General features: G+C 36.2%; 1 protein-coding gene and 1 non-coding gene across 2 annotated transcripts; one reads left to right on the top strand and one right to left on the bottom strand.

Moving 5' to 3' along the window:
• Positions 1-8,952: 8,952 nt before the first annotated feature.
• On the bottom strand, positions 8,953-9,059 carry LOC128296219 (small nucleolar RNA R71). The gene has a single exon (XR_008286768.1). It is a non-coding gene; the product is annotated as a small nucleolar RNA R71 (small nucleolar RNA).
• A 14,013-nt stretch (positions 9,060-23,072) lies between these two features.
• LOC108458915 (uncharacterized mitochondrial protein AtMg00860-like) lies at positions 23,073-23,477 on the top strand. Its single transcript, XM_017758308.1, has one exon. It carries the CDS (start codon positions 23,073-23,075, stop codon positions 23,475-23,477), a length of 405 nt encoding a protein of 134 aa, XP_017613797.1.
• The last annotated feature ends 627 nt before the right edge of the window (positions 23,478-24,104 follow it).

Raw genomic sequence — 24,104 nt, 5'->3', positions numbered from 1 at the left:
CGAGACTATGAGAGATTAGTACCCAAACCTATTCATCGGTATGATTTTCGGGGACGAAAATCCCTAAGGGAGAGAAATGTAACAGCCTGATTTAGGGCCTAGTCGAAATAGTGTTTTCGAGACCACAAATCCAAAGTTATAGAAATTATTATTTAGATGTTATAGCATGTGGTTTTTAAGAGTGCATGAAAAATTTGGTGAAGAAATTTTAGCGTTTGCGAGCTTAATTATGAAAAAGGACTAAATCGAATAAAATGCAAAATTCTTAAATTGATAGCTAAAAGTGTCATATAGCAAGAGAAACTAAATTGGGGGTCTTTAAAAGACAATTAGACCCTAAGTTAGAGCTTGGCCGTCCATGGGAGACAATTTGGTCAAAAAGTCCAAATTTGGTTGGGTTTGGTGGCTAATTTGACTAAAATAGAAATAAAATGAGAAAAAGATGATATCACATTCTCATCTTCTTCTCTAACACCAATGTTTATCCATTTTTAAGGGTTTTGAACTCCCAAAAATTTCAGCAACTTGAAGCACTCTCAAGTAATTGATTTTTATGAGTTTCTTGATGATTTTTACATTTTTGAGGCCCTTGAAGCATGAGCTTTCAAATGAGGATACTATTTTGCAAAATGATTAAGAGTTTAGGGTTTTTCCATGAAAGAATTTGTAATTTTTGCTAAGTTTTATGGAAGAAAATGAGTCTTGGGTGTCTTATAAACAACTTTTGTGGAAGGTGTTAGCATAAAAACACCTAAAAGGACTATTTTGCATAAGTTGTAAAATAGATGATAAGTGTGTGAAATAATGGAGATTTTGGATTGTTATAAGTGTAAAAAGTGTTCATCTAGGCATAAGACATGAAGAAATTTGATAAAAATCGATTTCCAGACCTAGGGGTAAAATGGTTATTTTGTCAAAATCTAGGGGTAAAATGGTCATTTTATCAAAGATGTGAATTGTCGACTACTAAATTCTATTTAGTTACTAAATAAGTACATTTTTTTATTATAGATCAAGAAATACTGAATCCAAATCTAGACTTAGGGAAAGCCAAGCAAATCGACTAATTCAACTAGTTGCCACATTTTGTAATCAGAGGTAAGTTGTATATAAATAATACAACGACATTGTTAATGTATGTGTTGAATTGTACTTGAATTTAATATAGCATGGATTGCTTAATTGTGGAATTGAGAATGTATGATGACAATAGAGATAGTAGAGTTCCCGTTTGAAACTAGAAAATAAATCGGATATTCGTGCTATGACATATGGGTTATTGTGAGCTAGTGTAAGACATGTCTGGGACATGCATCGGCCACATTATGAGAGCAAGTGTAAGACCATGTCTGGGACATGGCATCGGCATCGAGACGAGTGCTAGTGTAAGACATGTCTGGGACATGCATCGGCCTCGAGACGTAAGCCAGTATAAGACATGTTTGGGACAAGCATCGGCTACGAGATGATAGTCAGTGTAAGACCATGTCTTGGACATGGAATCAACTTGAGATATGAACCAGTGTAAGACCATGTCCGGGACATGGCATCGGCACCTTACCCCACGTTTGAGGCCATGGTATATTCGATAGCATTCTAAATGGTTCAACGGTGGAAGTTCTGATTTTTAGTTAATGAGGAAAGTGTAACCGTGTTATGAGTGATACAAGTACCTATTTGGTATGTATAAAATTTGAGCCACTTTATATGCTATATGATGTGTATTGAATATTGATGAGAAAGTTTTGCTTACGCCCACTTGTGTATTATGATACTTGTTGATGAATGGAAAAGTATTGTTGTATAATTATTTATATGCAACTTACTAAGCTTTATGCTTACTCCCTCTCCTTCCCATTTCTTATAATACCACCTACCTAGCTCTTAGAGATATCGATCATACTATCAATTGAAGCATTCGATATAGTTTGATTTATATTTTGAATATGGCATGTATAGGGAACTAGACTTGTGTTTTGTGTTGTTATTAATTTGGCCAAAAATGTTGGCTTGTGATAAATTCCTCATTTTGTATTAAGTCTCAAATGATGGCTAATATTCATTTTGATTTATACAAATGGTGTTATGTTCATGGATGGGTAAAATGAACAAATGAAATGTTGTTTATTATGGCTGATGTTATTGCAAGAAATAGTCTTGTACTAGTTTTGATTGCTTTTGTGTAGGTTGTGTAAGTAAGGGTGGCAAAGAGGCTTGGTAAATAGCCTAATTTTGTCCACACAGGTAGACACATGGGCGTGTGTCTAGGCCGTGTGTGACACACGGTCTACCCTATGTGCGTGTGATCTGGCTGTGTATCCCCTGCACGTAAAATTTTCATGTCAGTATGCATGGTAGTAAACACATGGGCAGAGACACGGCCGTGTGTCTCAGCCGTGTGAAGGACACGGCCTGGTACACAGGCTTGTGCCTTGGCCGTATGACATTTTGGGGTTGCTGACATCAGAAATAGAATGTCCAGGTTTTTGCACATGGGCTAGGACACGGGCGTGTCATGGCGTGTGAAGGACACGGGCCAGGGACACGGACGTGTGCCAGGCCGTGTGAAATTCCCTGTAGGTGTGCATTTAGAATTAATTCCACATGGGTAGAGGACAAGAGCGTGCCCCTGTATTACCTAGGTCGTGTGAGCCACACAGGCCATCAACACGACCATGTTGAAATGGCCACACGGGCGTGCTGCCCTTTCACACGGGTGTGTGCCCCTGTGTCAAGTGATATTTTTCTATAGTTGGTAAAAGAACCCAAGTTGGTTTCGAGTGATTTAAGATGTGTGTTTTGGGCCTTGAAGGCCCATATTAAGGCATGTTGATAAGTTTGAGAAAGTTTTAAATTTGTCTAAGTCTTGTGGTTGTAAGCATAAGTTTAAGTGAGGTAATGCCTCATATTCCGCTCTAATATGAGTTATGGGTATGGGTTGTCACACATATTATGTGGTATGTTTTGTATTTATGAATGGTTTATTGATTTGTTTTAGTAATGGAGTAAAATGATAATGATTTATATATATTCGGATGTGTATTAGTTATTTTGATTCGGTTTGTATTGGCAATGTATGTGCATATATTGTGTTTGAATGGTTAGCTAATTATGCACGATTGATGAAGAAAAATAATGAGTACGTTATATGACTGTTTTGATTTATATGCTTGATTTGAAGTACGGTATTAAAAGATCAAAATGTTAGGTTTTATATTGAATTAAAAAGGTGCTATATTTGTGGTTCAGCAAGTGTGCTTAAATCATGTCATTATGTGTTTATTTATATGTTAAAGTTATAATTGTGGTATTGAATATTTGTGGACTAAGTTAGGCTATGAAAATTTGATTAATGAATGTGGTTTTTGTGTCGGTGTCAAATGACATATTACTTGAATGTTTTCGTCAGTTTATTTGAGTAGTTTAATTAGTTAAGTTGATGATACATTCGGCATATGCTAAGTAGAATATTATATATATGTATCCATGTTATGCAATTGTTGTAGTTAGGTAAACAAATGTTATAATGGTACATGTTATTTATATGAAATGAAATGATGTATGTTTGCATGTTTTAAAGTATGTGCATATAATATATACGATAATAAGATATTTTATATTTAAATTATTCGAAAGCCATAAATGTTAAGTATACATATATAATTGATATATGAGATGAAATATAATTGGTTATGAGCTAAACATTCGATTTCCATGATTCCTTGGTTGTATTGATTGAATATAAATTTGGAAATTGAATGAATGATAGAATCGAAGCATATTAGATTGGTTTTAAATTTTACTAGATGATTAATATTGAAATGAAAGTCTATTCTAAGTTGTAATTTGATCAGTAATGTCTCGTAACCCCATTCCGGCATGGATACGGGTTAGGGGTGTTACAGTACTTACCATTTTGATATGATATTTGTGAGCAATGAGGCTTTAAATGGACTATTTTGAAGTAGATAACGGAGTGTTGAGCTTGGGTCTCCACTCAAGGAGATTGATTTGAGGCGATATAAGGGAGCCTGTGGCCTTGGCCCGCTCAATCCAAGACTGATTTTGATTCTGATTAGGAGTAAAGAGGTCCATTTATCCAATGTATGGTCACCCGATTAAGCCATGATTGTATATGACAATATAAATGTATGAAATGTTATATGCTAAATTGATGATTATATGCCATGATTAATTATGATTTCTGATACATGGTTGAGCATATGACATTGAACAACGATGGATTGATATTGTGATTGAAAATTTATATTTGATTGGTTTCAATTTAAGCATGATTTGGGTGCTAATTTACTCGTTATTTTATTAACATTCACCGAGCATGTTAAGCTCACACCCTTACATTCGTGCATTTAACTGGCAACACTGAGGAGTTGAGCAAGAGAGTTCCAAGAGATTAAGGCTCAGTAGAAATTTAGTTACACGTTTTAGAGATGTTAATCGGGCATTGTGGAACTTCTGGGACTTAGTTTAATTTTGGTTGAAATTAGATTTGGACATTGGAAATTTTTAATTTTGGATGGTTTTATAATATCATATGTGCATGTTTGAGTTTAATTATTGAATAATTTACGGTATTGTTGCTTGATAACACGATGATTGATAACACGGTGTGTGAGACATAATGTTTATGCTAACCATTGTTTAAATGAAGCTTCCAGGGAGTGGTTTACTAGCAACTAAGGTGCACCACTTGTTTGAATTAATAGGTGGGTGATATGCATGAAATTGAATATTTAATTCTATTTAATTGAGGCTTAATTTGTGTTAATAAATTCAATTAAAGGTGTATGAATATGTATGATATTTAATTGTGGCTGAATAAGGTTTAATTGGCCATTAATTACTCAAATCGGGTTTAAAATCGAATTTTTCGCACAAAAAAAACTGTAGTGGATTGTTGGGAGTTTGAATTCTGGTCTTTTTAAATTGGTTCTGTAGCCCGTTTAAATTGCAAATTAGTCATGTAACTTGATAACTCTAATTAGAGCCTTAAATGATAAGGAAACTTGATAAAATTTAAGGATTAGACTTGTAATTGATAAAATTTGTTAGAAACGCACTCAATTTAATATTCAATTATAGTACTGATAGTTTAAGATTATTACGATTTAGTCATTAGTGATAAAACTTGAATTAGACATAGAAAATAAACTTGGATTAAGTTGAAATTTTTGGGGCTTTCATAAATTGACTAAAAGAGGGTTGGTAAATGTATAGATTTAAATTTGGGTTAGTTTAACCATAGGTGATAAAATAACAAAAATTCCCTTAGGTGAAATTACTTGTAAAAGGCTTAAAATTAGTTCACAAATTACTTCCACGTTAATAAATAACTAATAAATGGATAAGATTAAGGTGTTATAAGGTCAGGGTGTGTCTTGGGAGGTAATTAGCTAGAGAGTCACTTAGGTGGCTAATGTAACGCTTTGAATTTGGGCTAGTCTGTCCCGGGGTTTGAAAATTTTGGTGTCGTGTATACTTGATCCAACGTGTATACTTGCACAATTTACATGTCATATTCCCATGCAACAAGTTTTTGGCGCCATTATCGGGGATTGAAAATTTGGTGAAATTTGGTTTTGTTATTTTACTAATTCCATTATTTTTATTGAACTTAGTTATTTTTAATTTCTATAGGTTTGTCGTTAGTGCATGAATAGAGGTATTCTTGTTAACGAAGAGTATCCTTCTGACCCATAGATCAAGAGAACTTTACAAAGAAGGAGAAGAGATTTCCTGTAACACCCCGTACCCGAGACCGTCACCAGAGTCGAAGACGAGGTGTTAACGGGCTTAATTCATTACTTAAACAGCTCAAACAATTTATTTTTAAAATTTCCAATCAAGCTGGCAATTTGAATCACAGCCGCTTAAAAATTCATATCTCGAGTTCCGAAACTCAAAATTAAGATCCATAAATTTTCCCTGAAACTAGGCTCATATATCTATTTACTAATTTTTTTCTAGAATTTTTTGGTCCGTCCAATTAGTACAGTTTATTAGTTAAAGTCTCCCCTGTTTCAGAGTTCGACTTCTCTGACCTCTGTATTACTTAATCGATTTCTCTCTGCATGCAATTTCAATGACTATGCTGTTTGTTTCTCTTAAAACTAGACTCAGAATCTGTACATATAAATAATGACTTCTAATTATTTTTGTACAATTTATGGTGAATTCTTAAAGTCAGAACAGGGGATACAGAAATCATTTTGACCCTGTTCCACCAAAACTTAAATATCTCACAAAATATAACTCATATACCTGTTTTGTTCCATCCATATGAAAATAGACTTATCAAGCTTCAATTTTATAACTTACTCATCATTTAATTCCATTTCTACTATTTTTAGTGATTTTTCAAATTTACATCACTGCTGCTGTCAAATTCTATTTTATGGAAAATTTTACTTTACTATAGATTTTCATGGACTAAATAGCATTTTAAACATACTTGGCATCAAATATGATTTAGATTGGCCATTCCAATGGCTAATCATTCACAAATCCTTTTCTTACCAAACCATAACCATGTCATAAAATCATTTACACAAAGTGAGTATTTTGCCATACATGCCACATTCAAAATACACAAGCCATTTTACCAATTTAGGCCTTCGGATAGTGTGAACAAATCTTCGACCTATCCCGATTCTCAAGCCAGCTTGTCAACAACTACAATGAATGAAAAGGAGGGGGTAAGCATAAATGCTTAGTAAGTTCACATGCAAATAGCAAGTAACATAATATGTAATTCCACATAAAACATCATTTGTATAAACAACACCAAGACATTCATGTTTCATTTGCATTTAATATTTTTTTACGATTTCATCATACCAAGTTCTCAACCCGAGGGATGAAGCACATACCTGTCAAATTTTCTCATTCACCACACTTACCAATATATCACATTCGTTTTAGGCATTCTTCTCATTCACTTAAGATTCACCCATTGAACACATCGGAATATAATTCGAATACGCGGATTTCATGAACGTAAGTGCCATACTCGCAACTAGACAAACTCAATAGCCTACGGAACTTATGTAGCCAAGCTACCATGTAACCCGCCCATAAGTGAACTCGGACTCAACTCAACGAGTTCGGATGCCTAGTTACATCTCACGAACTCGAACTCAACTCAATGAGTTCGGAACTCAAGTATCCTAGTGACATGTCACTTGTATTCTAATCTATTCCTAAGGTTGAAACGGGCTTTTTCCTCGATCTCACATCTTTGCCGTCTTCCACGGAATATCGAAACCGATACTCGGTGATAGTTCATACTCATCGAGTAATTCACATAATTACATATTATTCAACAATAACCACAAAACATAACATTTCATGATAATAATAAGCATCATATCATATAAACAACATTAAATTGCTTAAAATGACAATTATGTTACTACATTTACACATGAATTTACCTCGATACAAAATTATTAGCAATCGAGTCTATTCTTCGTAAACTTTGTTTTTCCCTCGATCGCGACTTGAATCTCGTTTCTCTTGATCTATAATGTCAAATTAATCTTATTTAATACATACATTCATCAAAACAGCATTTAATATGAAATTTGGCAAAATTACATTTTTGCCCCTAAAATTTTTGCATAATTACACTTTTGCCCCTAGGCTCAGGAATTAAACTTCATCCCTTATTCTTATGTTTTATGACATGCTAATCATTTTTCCCTTCTATCGTAACATCAAATTCACACTCTAACATGTACTTATGACTATTAGGTATTTTCACCGATTAAGCCCTTTTACTCGTTTTCGCTTAAAACCGAGTAGCACAAGTTGTCTAACATAATTTAAAACCTCATATTCTATCATAAAACACCAAAGTACACAAATTTCACCTATGGGTATTTTTTTCCAAATATGAACCCTAGGTTGAATTATTGCTAGCATAAGCTTAATCGAGCTACCGGGATTCCAAAAACGTAAAGAACATTAAAAACAGGGCTTGGAATCACTTACTATGGAGCTTGGAAGCTTGAAACAAACCCTAGCTATGGAGAACCCTTGAAATTTCAGCCTAATGAAGAAGATGGACAAAAATTGGCTTTTAATTTTGTTTTTAATTCATTTTAATAACTAAATGACCAAAATGCCCTTCCTACTAAACTTTCAAAAAAATTCCATCCATGTCCAATTTTTGTCCATAGACTTAGAAATTGGTCAAATTTCTATTTAAGACCTCCTCATTAATATTCCAAAGCAATTTCACACTAAAAACTCCTAGAATGCAAGTTTTGCAAATTATTCGATTTAGTCCCTAATTTCAATTTAAGCACTTTAGGCATAGGATTTCATCACGAAATTTTCACACAATCATGAAATCATATCATAAACATCAAAATAATTATAAAATAATTATTTCAATCTCGAATTTGTGGTCATAAAATCACTATTCCAATTAGGCCCTAATTCGGGATATTACATTTGCGTAACATGGCTAGAGATGAGAATGATCCTAGTCTGAATGATCCATTAAATCCAAATGGTCAGGATGTTGATCTTCCTATTCATCCTGTGATAAATGTCTGAGACAAACCAATTCAGGAACATGTTGTCCCAATTTTGGATGATCTGAATCCAGGAATAGTCAGACCACACAGACAAGCTCAACAATTTAAATTGAAACCATCAATGTTTCAGATGCTGCAAACTATTAAACAGTTTAGTGGGTTGCCAAATGTGGATCCAAGACTGCACTTAAGGCCTTTTCTAGAGGTCTGTGACTCATTTAGATAATAGGGTGTTCTTGAAGATGCCTTGCGACATAAGTTGTTTTCATATTCCTTGAGAGATCAAGCAAGACTGTGGCTTAATGTTTTGCCGTCGAGGACAGTGGCATCATGGAATGACTTTTGTCAGAGGTTTTTGTTACAATATAATCTGCGAGACATGAATGCTAATCTTAGAAATAACATTACATCTTTTTCGCAATCAGAAGATGAAACACTGTATGAAGCTTGGGAAAGATTTAAAGAATTACTGCAGAAATGTATGATGCATGGGTTTCAGCATTGGACTCAGATGGAGATGTTTTATAATGGGTTGAATGCACATACAATGATGGTAGTTGATGTTTCTGCTAGTGGTACTTTGTTGGATAAATCTTATAAAGAAGCTTATGAGATTTTGGAACAGATTGCCAACAATGATTATTAATATCCTACCACGTGAGTTGGGACTGACAGGAGAACTACTAGCACCATGGAACTTGATGGAATCACTTCATTGACTGCCTAGGTATTATCTTTAACTAACATGATCAAAACAATGTAGAGGCCAACTACAATTCAGGAGGTGAAATCAACTAAGCTATCATTTGTTTATTGTGGCGATGAATGCCCACCGAACCTAGCATATGTGTGTTACATGGGTAATTTTAATTTGAATAATAACCTATAATCCAACACCTACAATCCAGGATGCAACATTTAAACTTTAGTTGGAATAATTAAGGTGTGGGGAATTTTAACAATGTTGCAAGACAGAATGCCATTAGTGTATTGCCTAGTTATACTTAACCTATGCTGAGGCCAAATGCCGAACAAGGTCAAGTATCAGTTTCCTCATCACCATCACGTATTGAAGCTTTTTTGAAAGAGTATGTGGCCAAGAATTATGTTGTAATCCAGGCTCAAGTTTCATCCCTTCGAGCTCTTGAGAATCAAGTGGGGTAGATAACAAATGGTTTAAATTCAAGACCTTAAGGAGCTCTGCCAATACCGAGAATTCAAGAACACAAGGGAAGGTGCATTGTAAGGCAATCACTCTCAGGAGTGGGACTCAGGTGAATGAATTTTTTATAGATGCCACTATAGAAGAGGGAAATTCAGATTGCAACCATGGAAAGATTTCAGAAACATCTGAAAATCACACAACAATTGGAAAGGCTAAACAACAGATTGATGTAACGAAATCAGATCATGTTGCTGATGGCAATGCTATAGAAAAATAGCATCAACAATCTGAAGGATAGCCACCTCCACCATTTCCTCAATGGTTTCACAATTTTAAACAAGAGGCTTACTATCAAAGAAGAATAGATTAGGAGAATTTGAGATTGTTGCTCTCATTGAAGGGTGCATAGCGATGCTGACGAATAAATTACCTCTGAAATTGAAGGAGCCAGGGAGTTTCCTTATCCCTTGTTCAATTGGAAATCATTATGTTGGAAAGGCATTATGTGACTGAGGAGTGAGTGTAAATCTAATGCCTATGTCTATTTTCAGGAAGCTTGGAATCGGGAAAACAAGACCTACTACGGTTATCTTGTAACTGGCTAATCGATCCAACACACATCCAGGAGGTAAAATTGAAGATGTGCTAGTAAGAGTAAATAAGTTTATTTTTCTGACAGATTTTCTTATTTTAGAATGTGAAGCTGACCATGTTGTGCCAATTATTCTTCGAAGAACTTTTCTTGCTACAAGAAGGACTTTAATTAATGTATAGAAAGGTGAACTGACCATGAGGGTATATGACTAGCAAATCACATTCAATGTATTCAATGCCTTGAAATGTGCTAATAAGAATGAAAAATGCCAAGCCATTGAGTTGATAGAAACAATAGTGGAGGAAAAGTTCACAAGATTTTGCCACAACAATTCTGATAGTGATGAAGACTCACTTGAATGGATTAACGCAATAATTTTTTAGGACCATGGTGAACTTCCAGAAGCCAAGCAGTGTATGGATAGACTAGGGAAGAAGTTTGAATCCTTGGATTTATCAAATTACTTTTTGAAGCCTTCTAAACCATTTACAGAGGAACCCCTCACACTGGAGTTGAAGCCTTTGCCGATGCACTTAAAATATGCTTATTTGGGAGAAAACAACACTTTTCCAGTAGTTATTTTTGTAGAGTTAACACCCGATCAAAAGGTGAGATTGTTGGAAGTACTCTAACAATCTAAAAAGGCATTAGGATGGACAATTGCCGACATAAAGAGAATTACTCCTGCTATCTGTATGCATAAAATTTTACTAGAGGATTGCCATAGCAACTCTATTGAACAACAAATGAGGTTTAATCCAATCATGAATGAAGTTTTTAAGAAAGAGATCATCAAGTGGCTCGATGCTGGTATTATTTATCCAATCTCCAACAGCTTATGGGTGAGTCCTGTATAATGTGTACCTAAGAAAGGTGGTGTCATAGTGGTCAACAATGAAAATAATAAACATATTCCTACTTGTACTATCATGGGATGGGGAGTATGCGTGGATTATCGCAAGCTCAATAAGGCAACTCAGAAGGACCACTTCCCCTTACCATTTATTGACCAAATGTTGGATAGATTAGCTAAGAAAGTCTTCTACTATTTCTTGGATGTTTATTCAGGGTATAATCAGATTGCTATAGTTCCTACCGACCAATACAAGACAACTTTCACTTGTCTATATGGTACTTTTACATTTCATGTAACATCCCAAAATAGGGCCTAAATGGAATAGTGGTTGCGAAACCATGAATCCGAGATAGAAAAGTTTATTCCGATTATTTTTTATAATTTACCAAGTGATTAGATGCATGTCTTAGAGTATCGGTGGAAAATTTTATTTGCCTACTAGGGCTTAATTGCAAAAGTTGATAAATATGAGTTTTAGATGCTAAAGAATTAAATTGAAGAGTATAATTGAAGTAGAGGTCCTTAAATGGAAATTAGACCATTAAGTTTTTATGGACAAAAATGGACATACATAGATAAAAATAACTAAAGTTTTAATGAAGGGTATTTTAGTCATTTGGTAATTAAAAGATTAAAAAAGGGAAAAAGATGGAAAAATGTGCCCATCTTCTTCATTAGGCCGAAATTTCAAGGGTTCTTCATAGCTAGGGTTATGTCAAGCTTCCAAGCTTCCCGTTTTCAATGTTCTTTACGTTTTTGAAGTCACGGTAACTTGATTTAGCTTATTCTAGCAATAATTTAACCTAGGGTTCATATTTGGAAAAATACCCATAGGTGAAATGTGTTTATTTTGATGTTTTATGGTAGAATATGAAGCTTGAAATTATGTTAAACGACTTGAGCTAAGCGATTTTAAGCGAAACGAGTAAAACGACATAATCAGTAAAAATACCTAATGGTCATAAGTACATGTTAGAGTGGGAATTTGATGTTGTTGTAGGTAAATAAATGATCAGCATGTCATAAAACATAAGAATTAGGGATAAAGTTTCATTTCCGAGCCTTGGGGCAAAAGTGTAAATATGCAAAAGTTTAGGGGTAAAATTGTAATTTTTCCAAAGTTAGAGTTAAGGACTGTTTTGATAAATTTGAATATTAAATAAGTTAAATTTTCTATTATAGATCAAGAAGAAAAAAATTCGGGGTTAGACTGAGGAAAGAAAAAGGTTGCGGACTAAATCAAAATATTTGATCGTATTTTGTATCGAGGTAAGTTTGCGGTAAATAAATTGCAATGTTTTATTATTTATAATTAATGATGTTATTTTTTAGCATCTATATATTTATTTTGTAAATTTATTCCTTGATGATTCAAGCAAGAACTGATGGAGAAATGATACTTAAAAGTCCCGGTTGAACCTTAGGAATGTGTAAGATACAAATGTCATGACATTAGGGCTTAAGGATACCAAGTAAGACCATGCCAAGGCATGGCATTGGTAAGTTCTACAAGGCAAGGAAATCTTGTAAGACCATGTCAAGACATGGCATTGATAAACTACTATAAGGCAAAGATCCCATGTAAGACCATGCTAAAGCATGGCAATGGTGAGTTCATAAGGTAAGGATACCACGTAAGACCATGTCAAGACATGGCAATGGTAAGTTTAAAAAGGAAAGGTACCCGTGTATCCTTAGTATTCCAAATGGTTCAACAGAAAATTCAAAGAGTGTGCCAAAGGGAAGATAAGATAAGTGCAACACCCCAAACCCAGCCCAGACATTATGGCCGGATCCGACATGCCACATCGAAGCGTTCAAAACATTTCAAGTTGTTGTTCTAGGAAAAAAACTTACTTAGTGTTTTAAAAGATAATTTCAATGCAGGTTAAAGTGAATGGAAGCTACGCATCAGGTAGGAAACCGGAAAAGAGGGGGTGAGTCCCTCGGACTGCTTAAGTACCAAGCTCCCTTCGGATCCAATCCTAGACATGCACACCGCCATTACCACACCTTAATGTAGTGTATATTTCTAGGAAACCAATTTGATTAAGTCCTTTTTAGGAAAAGTGATTAATTTTGGAAAAATATTCTCATTGTGGAAGCTTTGCTTGTTGTCGTGTTATTTTGAAATCAATTACCGTTTTTTAAAACACGCCCTAATGTTATCCAAATTCAACAGTTAAATATAAATAATACCTATCTCAATAAAACATATAAAACCCATCAAAGAAAATAATTAAGCAACCTTATTACATTTTAAAAACCCAAAACCTTAAACGTAAATAAAAAATGTCCAATTCACCAGTAATAAAATCAACTTGCAGAACGTGTAGCCACTCCGAATCCTCACGCTCCAAGCCCACTATGGTTGGGGATTACCCGAGCGGATAAAAATAAAGGGTGAGTTTGGGAAACTCAATGTGTAAATTAACCCAACCATAGCCTATATCGGTTAAACCACGTAAAATGTAATAAGTTGGCCTTAGCCCGCAATGTAAGTCGAGAATAAAGCCCATAGGCCCATAATGTAACGTAATGATACTACATGTCTATGCAAAACCCAACCCATATCCAACCACATGCACCCCCATACCAACCTTTCACCATGTGGGGAGACTACTCGACCCACCCAACTGCTACACGCCACAGAGATATGCAGCATGGCCGCCAGAACAGATAATGTGATAGTGTCACCACAACAGATAATTGTGGTAAAGCCACCAGAACAGATATATGTGGCAGTGCCACCAGATCAGATAATTGTGGCATAGCCACCAGGACGCTTCCTCCATAATATAACCCATGTCCCCATGCAACAGATATACAATCATGGCATACATCATACAGAATTAAATCATCATGCTTTTCAGTCAAAAGTAACCCTAGGGGTAGAATGGTAATTTTGCACCTAGGGGTATATCTGAAATTTCCATACATAAGGGTATTCAAGTAATTTAACTATTCTTAGGGTTTTCATGCATAGCATAGCCATTTTCATACGACCAGAAACACTTACCGCGTTTTCTTACCGAATTGGGCCCGTTGGCCCATTAACCCGTTTTCGGCCTGTTAAGCCCAAAATATCATTAATGCAAGAAATTGCACGTACTGAAGTTTTATCACTTTAGATTACCAAAAATATTAACCCACTTATCTTATGAGCATTCGCACACTCGCAAGTTCCCAAAATACCGACTTTTCGGCATTTCGGCTTTTCGGCTTTTGCCGATGTAGTCTATAAGAGGGTGTTAGTTACACACCTGTTTGGGATGATTCATTGACGAGATCCACGCATGAACTACCTACAATTATATTACTACCACGTTAATCTAACTATCGAAACGAACTACATATTAACCCCTTATCCTATTCGGCCAATAACACCTTAGGCACTAGCAATCCTACCTTTGCCGGAATTAGCGACTAGATTTAGATCCTGTTGTTCCCCTTGTCCAAGCCCTTGATTAGAAACCTCTAGATCACACTATCATCAAGATAAAATAGTTATCACAACCCCTTAGGGCTACAAGTCCAAAACGACAGCCTCCCTAACCTTTAGGGATTTCGGCTTTTTCTAAATTACGAAATAAAGACTAGGTTGAAAAGACTTACCACCGATTCCTTCCGTCAACAATACCTCTTAATCCCCACTCAATTTTGATGCAGTTCTAAGCCCTCAAATGATATCAAAAGTCAAACCTTCAATGATCTCAATATTCGGCTAAGTCCCTAGGAGTGTGGAGTTTTCGGTTTCTTTTTTCCTTGCAACAGTGTAACGAAAGATGAAATATGAGGGTTTTGCTGTGGTCTTGTCGATAGAAGCTTGAGGTTTAGAGAACTAAAGAATCGGTCAAGAATGATGAAAAAGACAAGAGAATTGGCTAGGAGAAATCGGCACAGAAGGAAATATGGCTTTCGGGATTTTGGCTTTTCTTACGACAAATGACTATGAAGGTTTAGGATCGTCTGAAGAAAAAGATGGAGATGAACAGGAGGATAGAAAGATTCGGTTATAGAGAAAAGAAGAAAAAGAAAAAAGTTGATGGAGAGAGGAGAAAAATAAAAGAAGAGGAGAATAGTCAGGAAACGGCACAACTTACCCTAGTGCCGAATTTATACTGGCACTTAACCTAGCCGAAATTTGCCCCCCTAAAGCACCCCTTGGTCGGCCAACTCTTGCTCCTCAAGAGTCCACCATTCGGCCAACACCGTTCTCCCTAATCAGCTCCTAAATCCTCTCCCTTATTAGCTCCTAAATCCTCTCCCTTATCAGCTCCCAAATCTTCTCCTGACAGCCTTTCACTTCAATTCCACTGCTTACCTTTTCTGTACATAAAAATTAATATCAATAATTTGCTTACCTTACGACTCAAACCTTAGCTCACCTTGGTCATCCACATGCCACCTCTAAATCCCCCAAGTGGCATCACATACCAACTTACCACAGGCTTCCTTGTGTTTTATTTTACCCAATTAGTACTTAAAAGCCTAGCTAACCAGAACCTCTTTTCCCTATGGATTAAAATCACTTAGAATTACCGGGTTTTAGCTTAAGCTTGGGCCTTCTAGAGGGCCACTAACATAATTAAACCTACGCCAAGCAGTCAAAACACAGAAATTTTAAAATTCATTGAAAACCACAGAAATCCCGAAAATCCTGAAAATTGGGGCGTTACAATAAGTCCATGTTCGAAAGGTTCAAGTTATCATGATAATTCATTTAGAATGCTGTTATTTATTTACATGCAAACTTACTAAGATTTATGCTTACTCCCTTTCTTTTCTCCCTTTTTTATAGTATCGCAAAGCTAATTTAAAAAATTGTAAGGACGTCAGAGATCGCCTCACACTATCAACGAGTTATCTCGGTATTTTGTGACTAGAAATACTTTATGTTATGGCATGTATAAGGACTTGGCTATTTTGTGTGTATGTCCTTATGACATGATTAAAGAATGGCATGTGAATACTTAGTAATGATTAGCTTATGATATAGCTAAATAAGAACATGTTTTGGTATTACGTATGCCTAAATGAGGTTTGATGCAAAGAAATTATGAAAGAGTAAGAGTTGGCCATGGAACAGTTAGGAAACAGCAACAGTGACGTGGTTTTGAAAAATAACTAAAAATTGTAGAAATGGAATTAAATGGTGAATGAGATATAGAATTAAAGATTATTGAGTCTATTTTCATAGGAAAGAAACAAAGCAAGCAAAAGAAGTGTCTATATTCTGAGTTATTTAAATTTCTATAAGACTGGTTCAGAGTGACTTCATGATCCCCTGTTCCAACTTTAGAAAATCACTAAAAATTTTACAAAAATAATTATAAGTCAAAGTTTATATTTCTAGATTCCTTAGTAAGTCTATTTTCATTAGAAATAAACAAAAACATTATCTGATTTTTGTATAATGAGATAATCGATTTGTAGTGAAGAGAGATCAAGTCTGCTATACTGCAAAATAGGGGAAACTTTAATGAATAACTATAATAATTGGACAAACCAAAAAATCTGGAAAAATTATGGTAAGAAGGTATATGAGTCTAGTTTCAGGAAAATTTACATATTTAAATTTTGAGTTTCCTAACTCAAGTTATAATTAATTTAGTGACTATTATGCAGATGAACAGGTTTATTATGAATAGTGATGTGATTCGGCTCGGGATGATGAGTCGAATTCACTTAGTTTCCCGATCGTCATTCGAGAGAGCTCAAGTGAGCTAAAACGAGCTCAAGTGAGCTGATGGGAACTGAATGGCACATGGGGGAGCTGAAGAGGAGCTGAGGTCGGATTGCAAAATGGTGCATGGAGTCTTCAAGGAGTTATTCTTAGCTCCTCCAACGTTATAGAGCTGGTTATCTTCCCAAATGCGCATCACAAAGGCTGATATAGCATCTTGAAGTTGCTTGGTTCGAGCTTGGGTCATGGGACCTTTTGGCAGCTCAATAGATCCTTGGTGTGCATTCGAGGATGCTCCGGGTGTATTCACATCATTCCCCCCGTCTTCAAAGCAACTTGTCCTCAAGTCGGATTCTGCATCAAAAGGGGATAAATCTGATACGTTAAAACTAGCACTTATGTTATATTCACCCGGTAAGTCAAGCTTATATGAGTTCTCATTAATGCGTTCAAGCACTTGGAAGGGTCCATCTCCTCGGGAAGTAACTTGGAACGTCATTGGGTGGAAATCGTTCCTTGCATATGGACCCAAACCCAATCACTGGGTTCAAATATGACTCTCTTTCGTCCTTTGTTTGCTTGCTGCACGTAAGACTTAGTTCTTGGCTCTATATTAGCTCGCACTTGTTGATGTAGCCTCTTCACGAAATCGGCCTTTTTCCTAGCATCAAAATGAATCAATTGGTTATTAGGTAAAGAGACTAAGTCTAAAGGAGTTATTGGATTAAACCCATAGACTACTTCAAAAGGTGTATATTTGGTTGCTGAATGGACCGTTCTATTATAGGAAAATTCAATATGGGGCAAACAATCTTCCCATGATTTCGAATTCTTACAAATGATAGCCCGCAGGACAGTAGAAAGTACTCGGTTGACCACTTCGGTTTGTCCATCCGTTTGAGGATGACAAGTAGTTGAAAACAATAATTTAGTTTCGAGTTTATCCCAAAGAGACCTCCAAAAATGACTAAGGAGTTTCGCATCTCGATCCGACACAATAGTTTGTGGCACTCCATGTAAACGAACAATGTCCCTAAAGAAAAGGTTAGAAATGTGTACAGCATCATTAGTTTTTGCACAAGCAATAAAATGTGACATTTTAGAAAATCAATCTACAACTACAAATATAGAATCCTTTCCCGTTTTGGTTCGGGGCAAACCGAGTATGAAATCCATGGATATATCCATCCATGGAGTTTCAGGTATTGGTAACGGCGAGCAAAGTCCATGGGGTTGAATCTTGGATTTTGCTCGTTTGCACGCCAAACATCGCTCGCAAACCTGCTCCACGTCTCGCCTCATCCTAGGCCAATAAAAATGTTCGTTAAGGGTGGCTAACGTCTTACCAACTCCAAAATGTCCCATGAGTCCTCTACTATGTGGTTCTTGCACAAGCAAATCCCAAACAGAGCTTTGTGGAACACAGAGCTTACCTTCCTTGAACAGAAACCCATCAAACCTATAAAATTTCTCAAATGCAACATGCTCATGAGCAGAATAGATTTCTCCAAAATCAACATCGTTAGCATACAATTCTTTTAAGAAAGAAAACCCAAGCAATTTTGATTCAAGAGTAGAAAGTAAGGTATACGTCTGCGATAGGGCATCAGCTACTATGTTGTCTTTACCTTTCTTGTACTTAATTACATAAGGAAATGACTCAAGATACTCAACCCACTTAGCATGCCTCTTGTTCAACTTGTTTTGACCCTTTATATGTTTCAAGGATTCGTGGTCGGAATGGATTACAAACTCTTTTGGCCACAAATAATGTTGCTAAGTTTCAAGAGCCCGTATCAACGCGTACATTTCTTTGTCGTAGACTGGATAATTGAGTGGGGCTCTGCTAAGCTTCTCACTAAAATAGGCAAGGGGTCGCCCGTCTTGGGTTAAGACAGCTCCAATACCCACACCGGATGCATCACACTCAAGTTCAAAGGTTTTCGAGAAATCTGGCAAAGCAAGTAAAGGGGCATTAGTAAGACAATTTTTAATCTCATTAAAAGACCTCTCTTGCTCATCTTCCCAATGGAATACGGAGTCCTTTTTTATCACGCTTGTTAAGGGTGCAGCCAATGTGCTGAAATTGGGCACAAATCGCCGATAGAAGCTTGCCAATCCATGGAAACTTCGAACATGGCTAATGGATGTAGGCCTCGGCCACTCTTGAATCGCTTTTATTTTCTCTTGGTCAACTTCCAAACCTTGTGCACTGACTACAAAACCAAGAAAGATAACTTTGTCAGAACAAAAAGTACATTTCTTAAGATTAGCAAAGAGAGTTTCCTTACGTAATGTTTCAAGAACAGACTTGAGATGTATTACGTGATCTTCCAAAGTCTTGCTATATATGAGGATATCATCGAAATAAACAACACAAAACTTATATGAAGGATCTCAACACATGGTTCATGAGCTTCATGAAAGTACTAGGAGCGTTGGTTAAGCCAAACTGCATTACCAACCACTCATACAAACCATGTTTCATTTTGAAGGCAGTTTTCCACTTGTCGCCTTCTCGCATACGAATCTGGTGATATCCGTTTTTTAAATCGATCTTGGAGAATAGTTTGGCTCCACTTAGTTCGTCAGCATGTCACCTAATCGTGGAATCGGATGTCGATATTTGATAGTGATTTTATTCACAGCACGACAATCGACACACATTCGTCAAGTACTATCCTTTTTCGGCACCAAGAGGACTGACAGGACACAAGGGCTAAGACTTTCTCTAATATAGCCTTTTTCCATCAATTCGTTAACTTGCCGTTGTAGCTCTTTAGTTTCTTCGGGATTCGTTCTATAGGCAGGCCGATTTGGAATTACCGCTCTCGGCAGTCTCTTCCAGGAAAACGTCTTGGAAATCCTGCAAAAGACTCAAAATAGAAGACGGCAAGTCCTCGGGCAGTTCGTTAGTGCCAAAAAAATTTTCCTTGTACAGGAGTACAAGAATGGTTTGTTTTGATAGAAATGCTCTCCTAACTTCTCTTTTTTTTGCAAACAAAATTTTTTTTCTATTCTCTTTTTCTTGCTACTCTTTTTCTTTTCTCACTTGTTCTTTTTTTTCTTTGGCTATTTTTGTATTATTTTTCTTGATTTTCTTTTCTTTTTCATTTTCTTTTCTTTTTTCACATTCATTCTTTTCTTTTTCTCTCAACTGATTTACAACAAACTTCATTCTCGTTTGATCTTGAACACTTGCTTTGGCGTCAATGGTACCAAAGTAATATTCCTTCCTTGATATTTGAATGTATATTGATTGGTATAACCGTCGTGGGTGACTCTTCGATCGTATTGCCATGGCCTCCCAAGCAATAGATGTCCCGCGTGCATGGGAACAACATCACAAAGTACCTCATCCTCGTACTTACCAATTGAAAAAGAAACAAGTACTTGTTTGGTTACCTTGATTTCGCCACCATCATTGAGCCATTGGAGTTTGTAAGGGCTCGGATGTTTGGTGGTGGTCAAGCCTAATTTCTCCACCATTAAAGTGCTTGCCACGTTGGTACAGCTTCCACCATCGATGATCAAACTACAAACTTTCCCTTAAACTTGGCATCGAGAATGGAAGATATTCTCTCGTTGTTGTTCATTTTCAAGACTTTGAATACTGAGGCTTCTTTTAACAACGAGAAGCTTTTTGGCTTGCGCCATGTTGAACAATAAGGATAATTAGAATCCCCACCACAAATCTCACTATTCACTCGCAAGAAAATTGATGAACACTCCACTCGTGTTTGCACTCGTTTTTAGGCTTTTTTTTAAACTCTCGAATGATCTTACACACTCTAGCCTTTTACCACTCAAGCTTACTCTCGTAACCTCGTATTTTATTTCTTTAGACTCGTCTAGGTGCCTTGGGGTCGGCTTCAAAATCGGTTACAAGGGATAAGATGTATAGGTTATGGGTAGGCTAAAAGAATTTTTTTTTTTTGGTGTAGTGTGGCGTTTTGGAAATGCGGTGCAAAGTTGATGAAAAGAACACTTTGTAGATCGGGTCAAAATATAAACAAAAGAAGAACTTGATCACTTCACTTTTTTTTTTAATTTCGTTTTTTTTTGTCTCTTTTTTTAATACTTCACAATATCACTATTACAAGAGAGAGAACGAAAATTACAACTTGAATTTTTTTTTCACAACGAACCTAGTTCGATCTTGATACGAACGTTGGCGCCTCTCGATTTACAAGCTCTGATACCAAATGATGTGATCCGGCTCGAGATGATGAGTCGAATTCACTTAGTTGCCCGATCATCGTTCGAGAGAGTCGTTCGTGCTTCGGGTTTTAGAACTAGAAGTGAATGAAAAGATACGGGTAAGCGGAAGGTTTCAAAGTAGGGTGAATTTAGTAATAGGTTCGATTTAGTAGCAAAGATGGATGATGGTTAAATGGCTCGATTTGGAATAACAAGAAAATAATTCGAAGGATGGGAATGGAAAACGAACTTAACGTCAGGAATGATTCAACACTAAGAAGTGTCACCCCGGTTCCTATATTGTTAAGGTGAAAAGATGGATAGATGGATAGGTGAACGCCACACCAAGATTGGTGATAAGTTTAAAACAAGACGATTAACACCACTAGCATAAGCCAGATAAGTCTTTCGAAACTTGTACGAGATATGAGAGGAAGCAACCTCACAAGAACAAATGTTCATTAACAATTTTGGCAAAAAGTCATTTACAAATGAAATCAACAAACTATTTATACTAGTTTCTTATGCTAACCGAATAGTCCATTCATGAACTTAATGATTAAGTAATGAACCTAAATTAAGACATGAACCTTCTAGAAAAATAACCAATGGTGTCCTTGTCCATGTTCGGCCGAATGGAAGGTGAATGGGCAGCTTCATGTATGAGCAAGCTTTGGAAACCAATGGGATTGTCTAGGTTTGGCCATGGGATGCATGAAACTCCCAAAGGGTGTCTCTTGGCCGAATAAGTGCTTAGGAAACTCCAAGGGTCCTCCCACATACATCGGTTGTACATGGAACTTGGAAGGGGCCTTGAACCTAGCCGTACATGCACTTGCACTGATTACCCCCATTCATGGATGTGTGCCATCCAAGGGAGATGCACCTTTCAATATGCATTAACCTTCCATGTACATGAATGTATGTCCTCCAAACATTGAACCGGTCCATGCATGTATCCTCCCGTTCAATGAACATTCCTGTTCATGCACCTTGCGTTAAATGCCATGAATGTATCTTCCAAATTCGGCTAACCTACATAATTAAATAACATAATTAAATAACACACAACTATTCATATAATTATAATTTAAAATAATAACTAAATAACTTAATATCACTAACTAAATTTGAACACAATAATTATAAGTCAACTTATAATAAATTCAGCTAGCTCAAATAGTCAAAAACACTTAGTGAGCTAAATTGAGCTAGAGAATTTGGCATGAGCTGTAACAAACTTAGTTATAAGCTAGATTAATACTTAATTTATTGAAATGAAAAAGGAATGAGCTGAAACGAGCTAAATTCGAGCTCAAACGAGCTAAAACGAGCTCAAGTGAGCTGATGGGAACTGAATGGCGCATGGGGGAGCTGAAGAGGAGCTGAGGTCGGATTGCAAAATGGTGCATGGAGTCTTCAAGGAGTTATTCTTAGCTTCTCCAACATTATAGAGCTGGTTATCTTCCCAAATGCGCATCACAAAGGCTGATATAGCATCTTGAAGTTGCTTGGTTCGAGCTCGGGTCATGGGACCTTTTGGCAGCTCAATAGATCCTTGGTGTGCATTCGAGGATGCCCCGGGTGTGCTCACATCAAATAGTGAAATAAATTGTTTTGATTTGTGTAAGTAATCGAAAAAATTTTAATGTTCCCAGTTTCATCCCGAACGGTTCTAATTGAACGTTTTAGGGTCTCGAGGGTCTTTTTAGGGATTTATTGGATGAATGTGAGTGAATTAAGTTTTTTTAAAAAAGTAAAATTTTTTTATGCCCCAAACAGGTAAGATATGTCTAGTAACGCCTTGTGCTCAACTCCGATGATGGTCTCGAGTAAGGGGTGCTACATTTCATCGAATGCCATTCGGGTTATGTAATAGCCTGACAACATTTTAGCGTTGTATGATGTCCATATTCTCTGAGATGGTGGAAAACTTTCTTGAAGGCTTCATGGATGATTTCTCTATCTTTGGGAATAATTTTGAGGACTGATTGACGAATCTTGAAATGGTTCTCTACCATTGTGAAGAAACAAATCTTGTTTTGGTTCGTAAAGGTATTGTGTTAGGGCATAAGATATCTCATCCAGGGATTGAAGTTGACAAAGCAAGAATTGAGGTAATAGAAAATTTGCCGCCTCCGACCAGTGTCAAGGGTATTAGAAGTTTTCTAGGCCATGATGGATTTTATAGAAGATTCATTAAGTATTTCTCAAAGATATGTAAACCTTTGTGTGCCTTGCTGGAGCAAAATAGACCTTTCAATTTTGATGAACCTTGTTTCATTGCTTTTGAGAAATTGAAGAAAAGATTGGTAGTGGCACCGATTGTAATAGTTTCAGAATGGACATTGCCCTTTGAACTCATGTGTGACGCCAGCGATTATGCTGTGGGAGTAGAGTGGGGACAGTAAAAAGACAAGGTATTTCCTGCAGTCTATTATGCAAGTAGGACCCTGACGGATGCGTAGTTGAACTACAACACCATGGAAAATGAGTTATTGGCTATGGTGTTCGCATTCGAGAAATTTTGATCTTATTTATTTGGCACCAAAGTCACGATCTACACAAACCACTCTGCTATTAAGTATTTGGTGACCAAAAATGATGCCAAGCCAAGATTAATTTAATGGATACTTCTGCTATAGGAGTTTGATTTAGAAATTCGAGATAGAAAGGGGACTGAAAATCAAGTGGCTGATAACCTATCAAGGTTAAAAGTTGGAAATGAAGATGGAAAAATTCAACTTATTAAAGAAGATTTTCTAGATAAGCAACTGTTGGTTGCCATGGCATTACCTTTTCAACATCTCAATTTTTAGTGCTGATGGAATAGTAGTTTTGGGACCACAAATTTCTATCGTGTTAACTCGTAAATATTATTTATAGAATATTTATGGAGTCATTAGTGTCATATTAAAATTTGGTTAAGAAATTTTAACGTTTTCATAGTTAATTAAAGAAAAAGAACTAAATTGTAAAAGGTGCAAAACATAGTAATTATAGCATTTAGGTGATCAAATGGCTAAATTAATAAATGA

This window comes from Gossypium arboreum, chromosome 7, assembly GCF_025698485.1.
Source record: "Gossypium arboreum isolate Shixiya-1 chromosome 7, ASM2569848v2, whole genome shotgun sequence".
Taxonomy (NCBI): Eukaryota; Viridiplantae; Streptophyta; class Magnoliopsida; order Malvales; family Malvaceae; genus Gossypium; species Gossypium arboreum.
The sequence above is the reverse complement of the archived record's forward strand: the minus strand, read 5'-3'. Positions and strand labels throughout refer to the sequence as shown.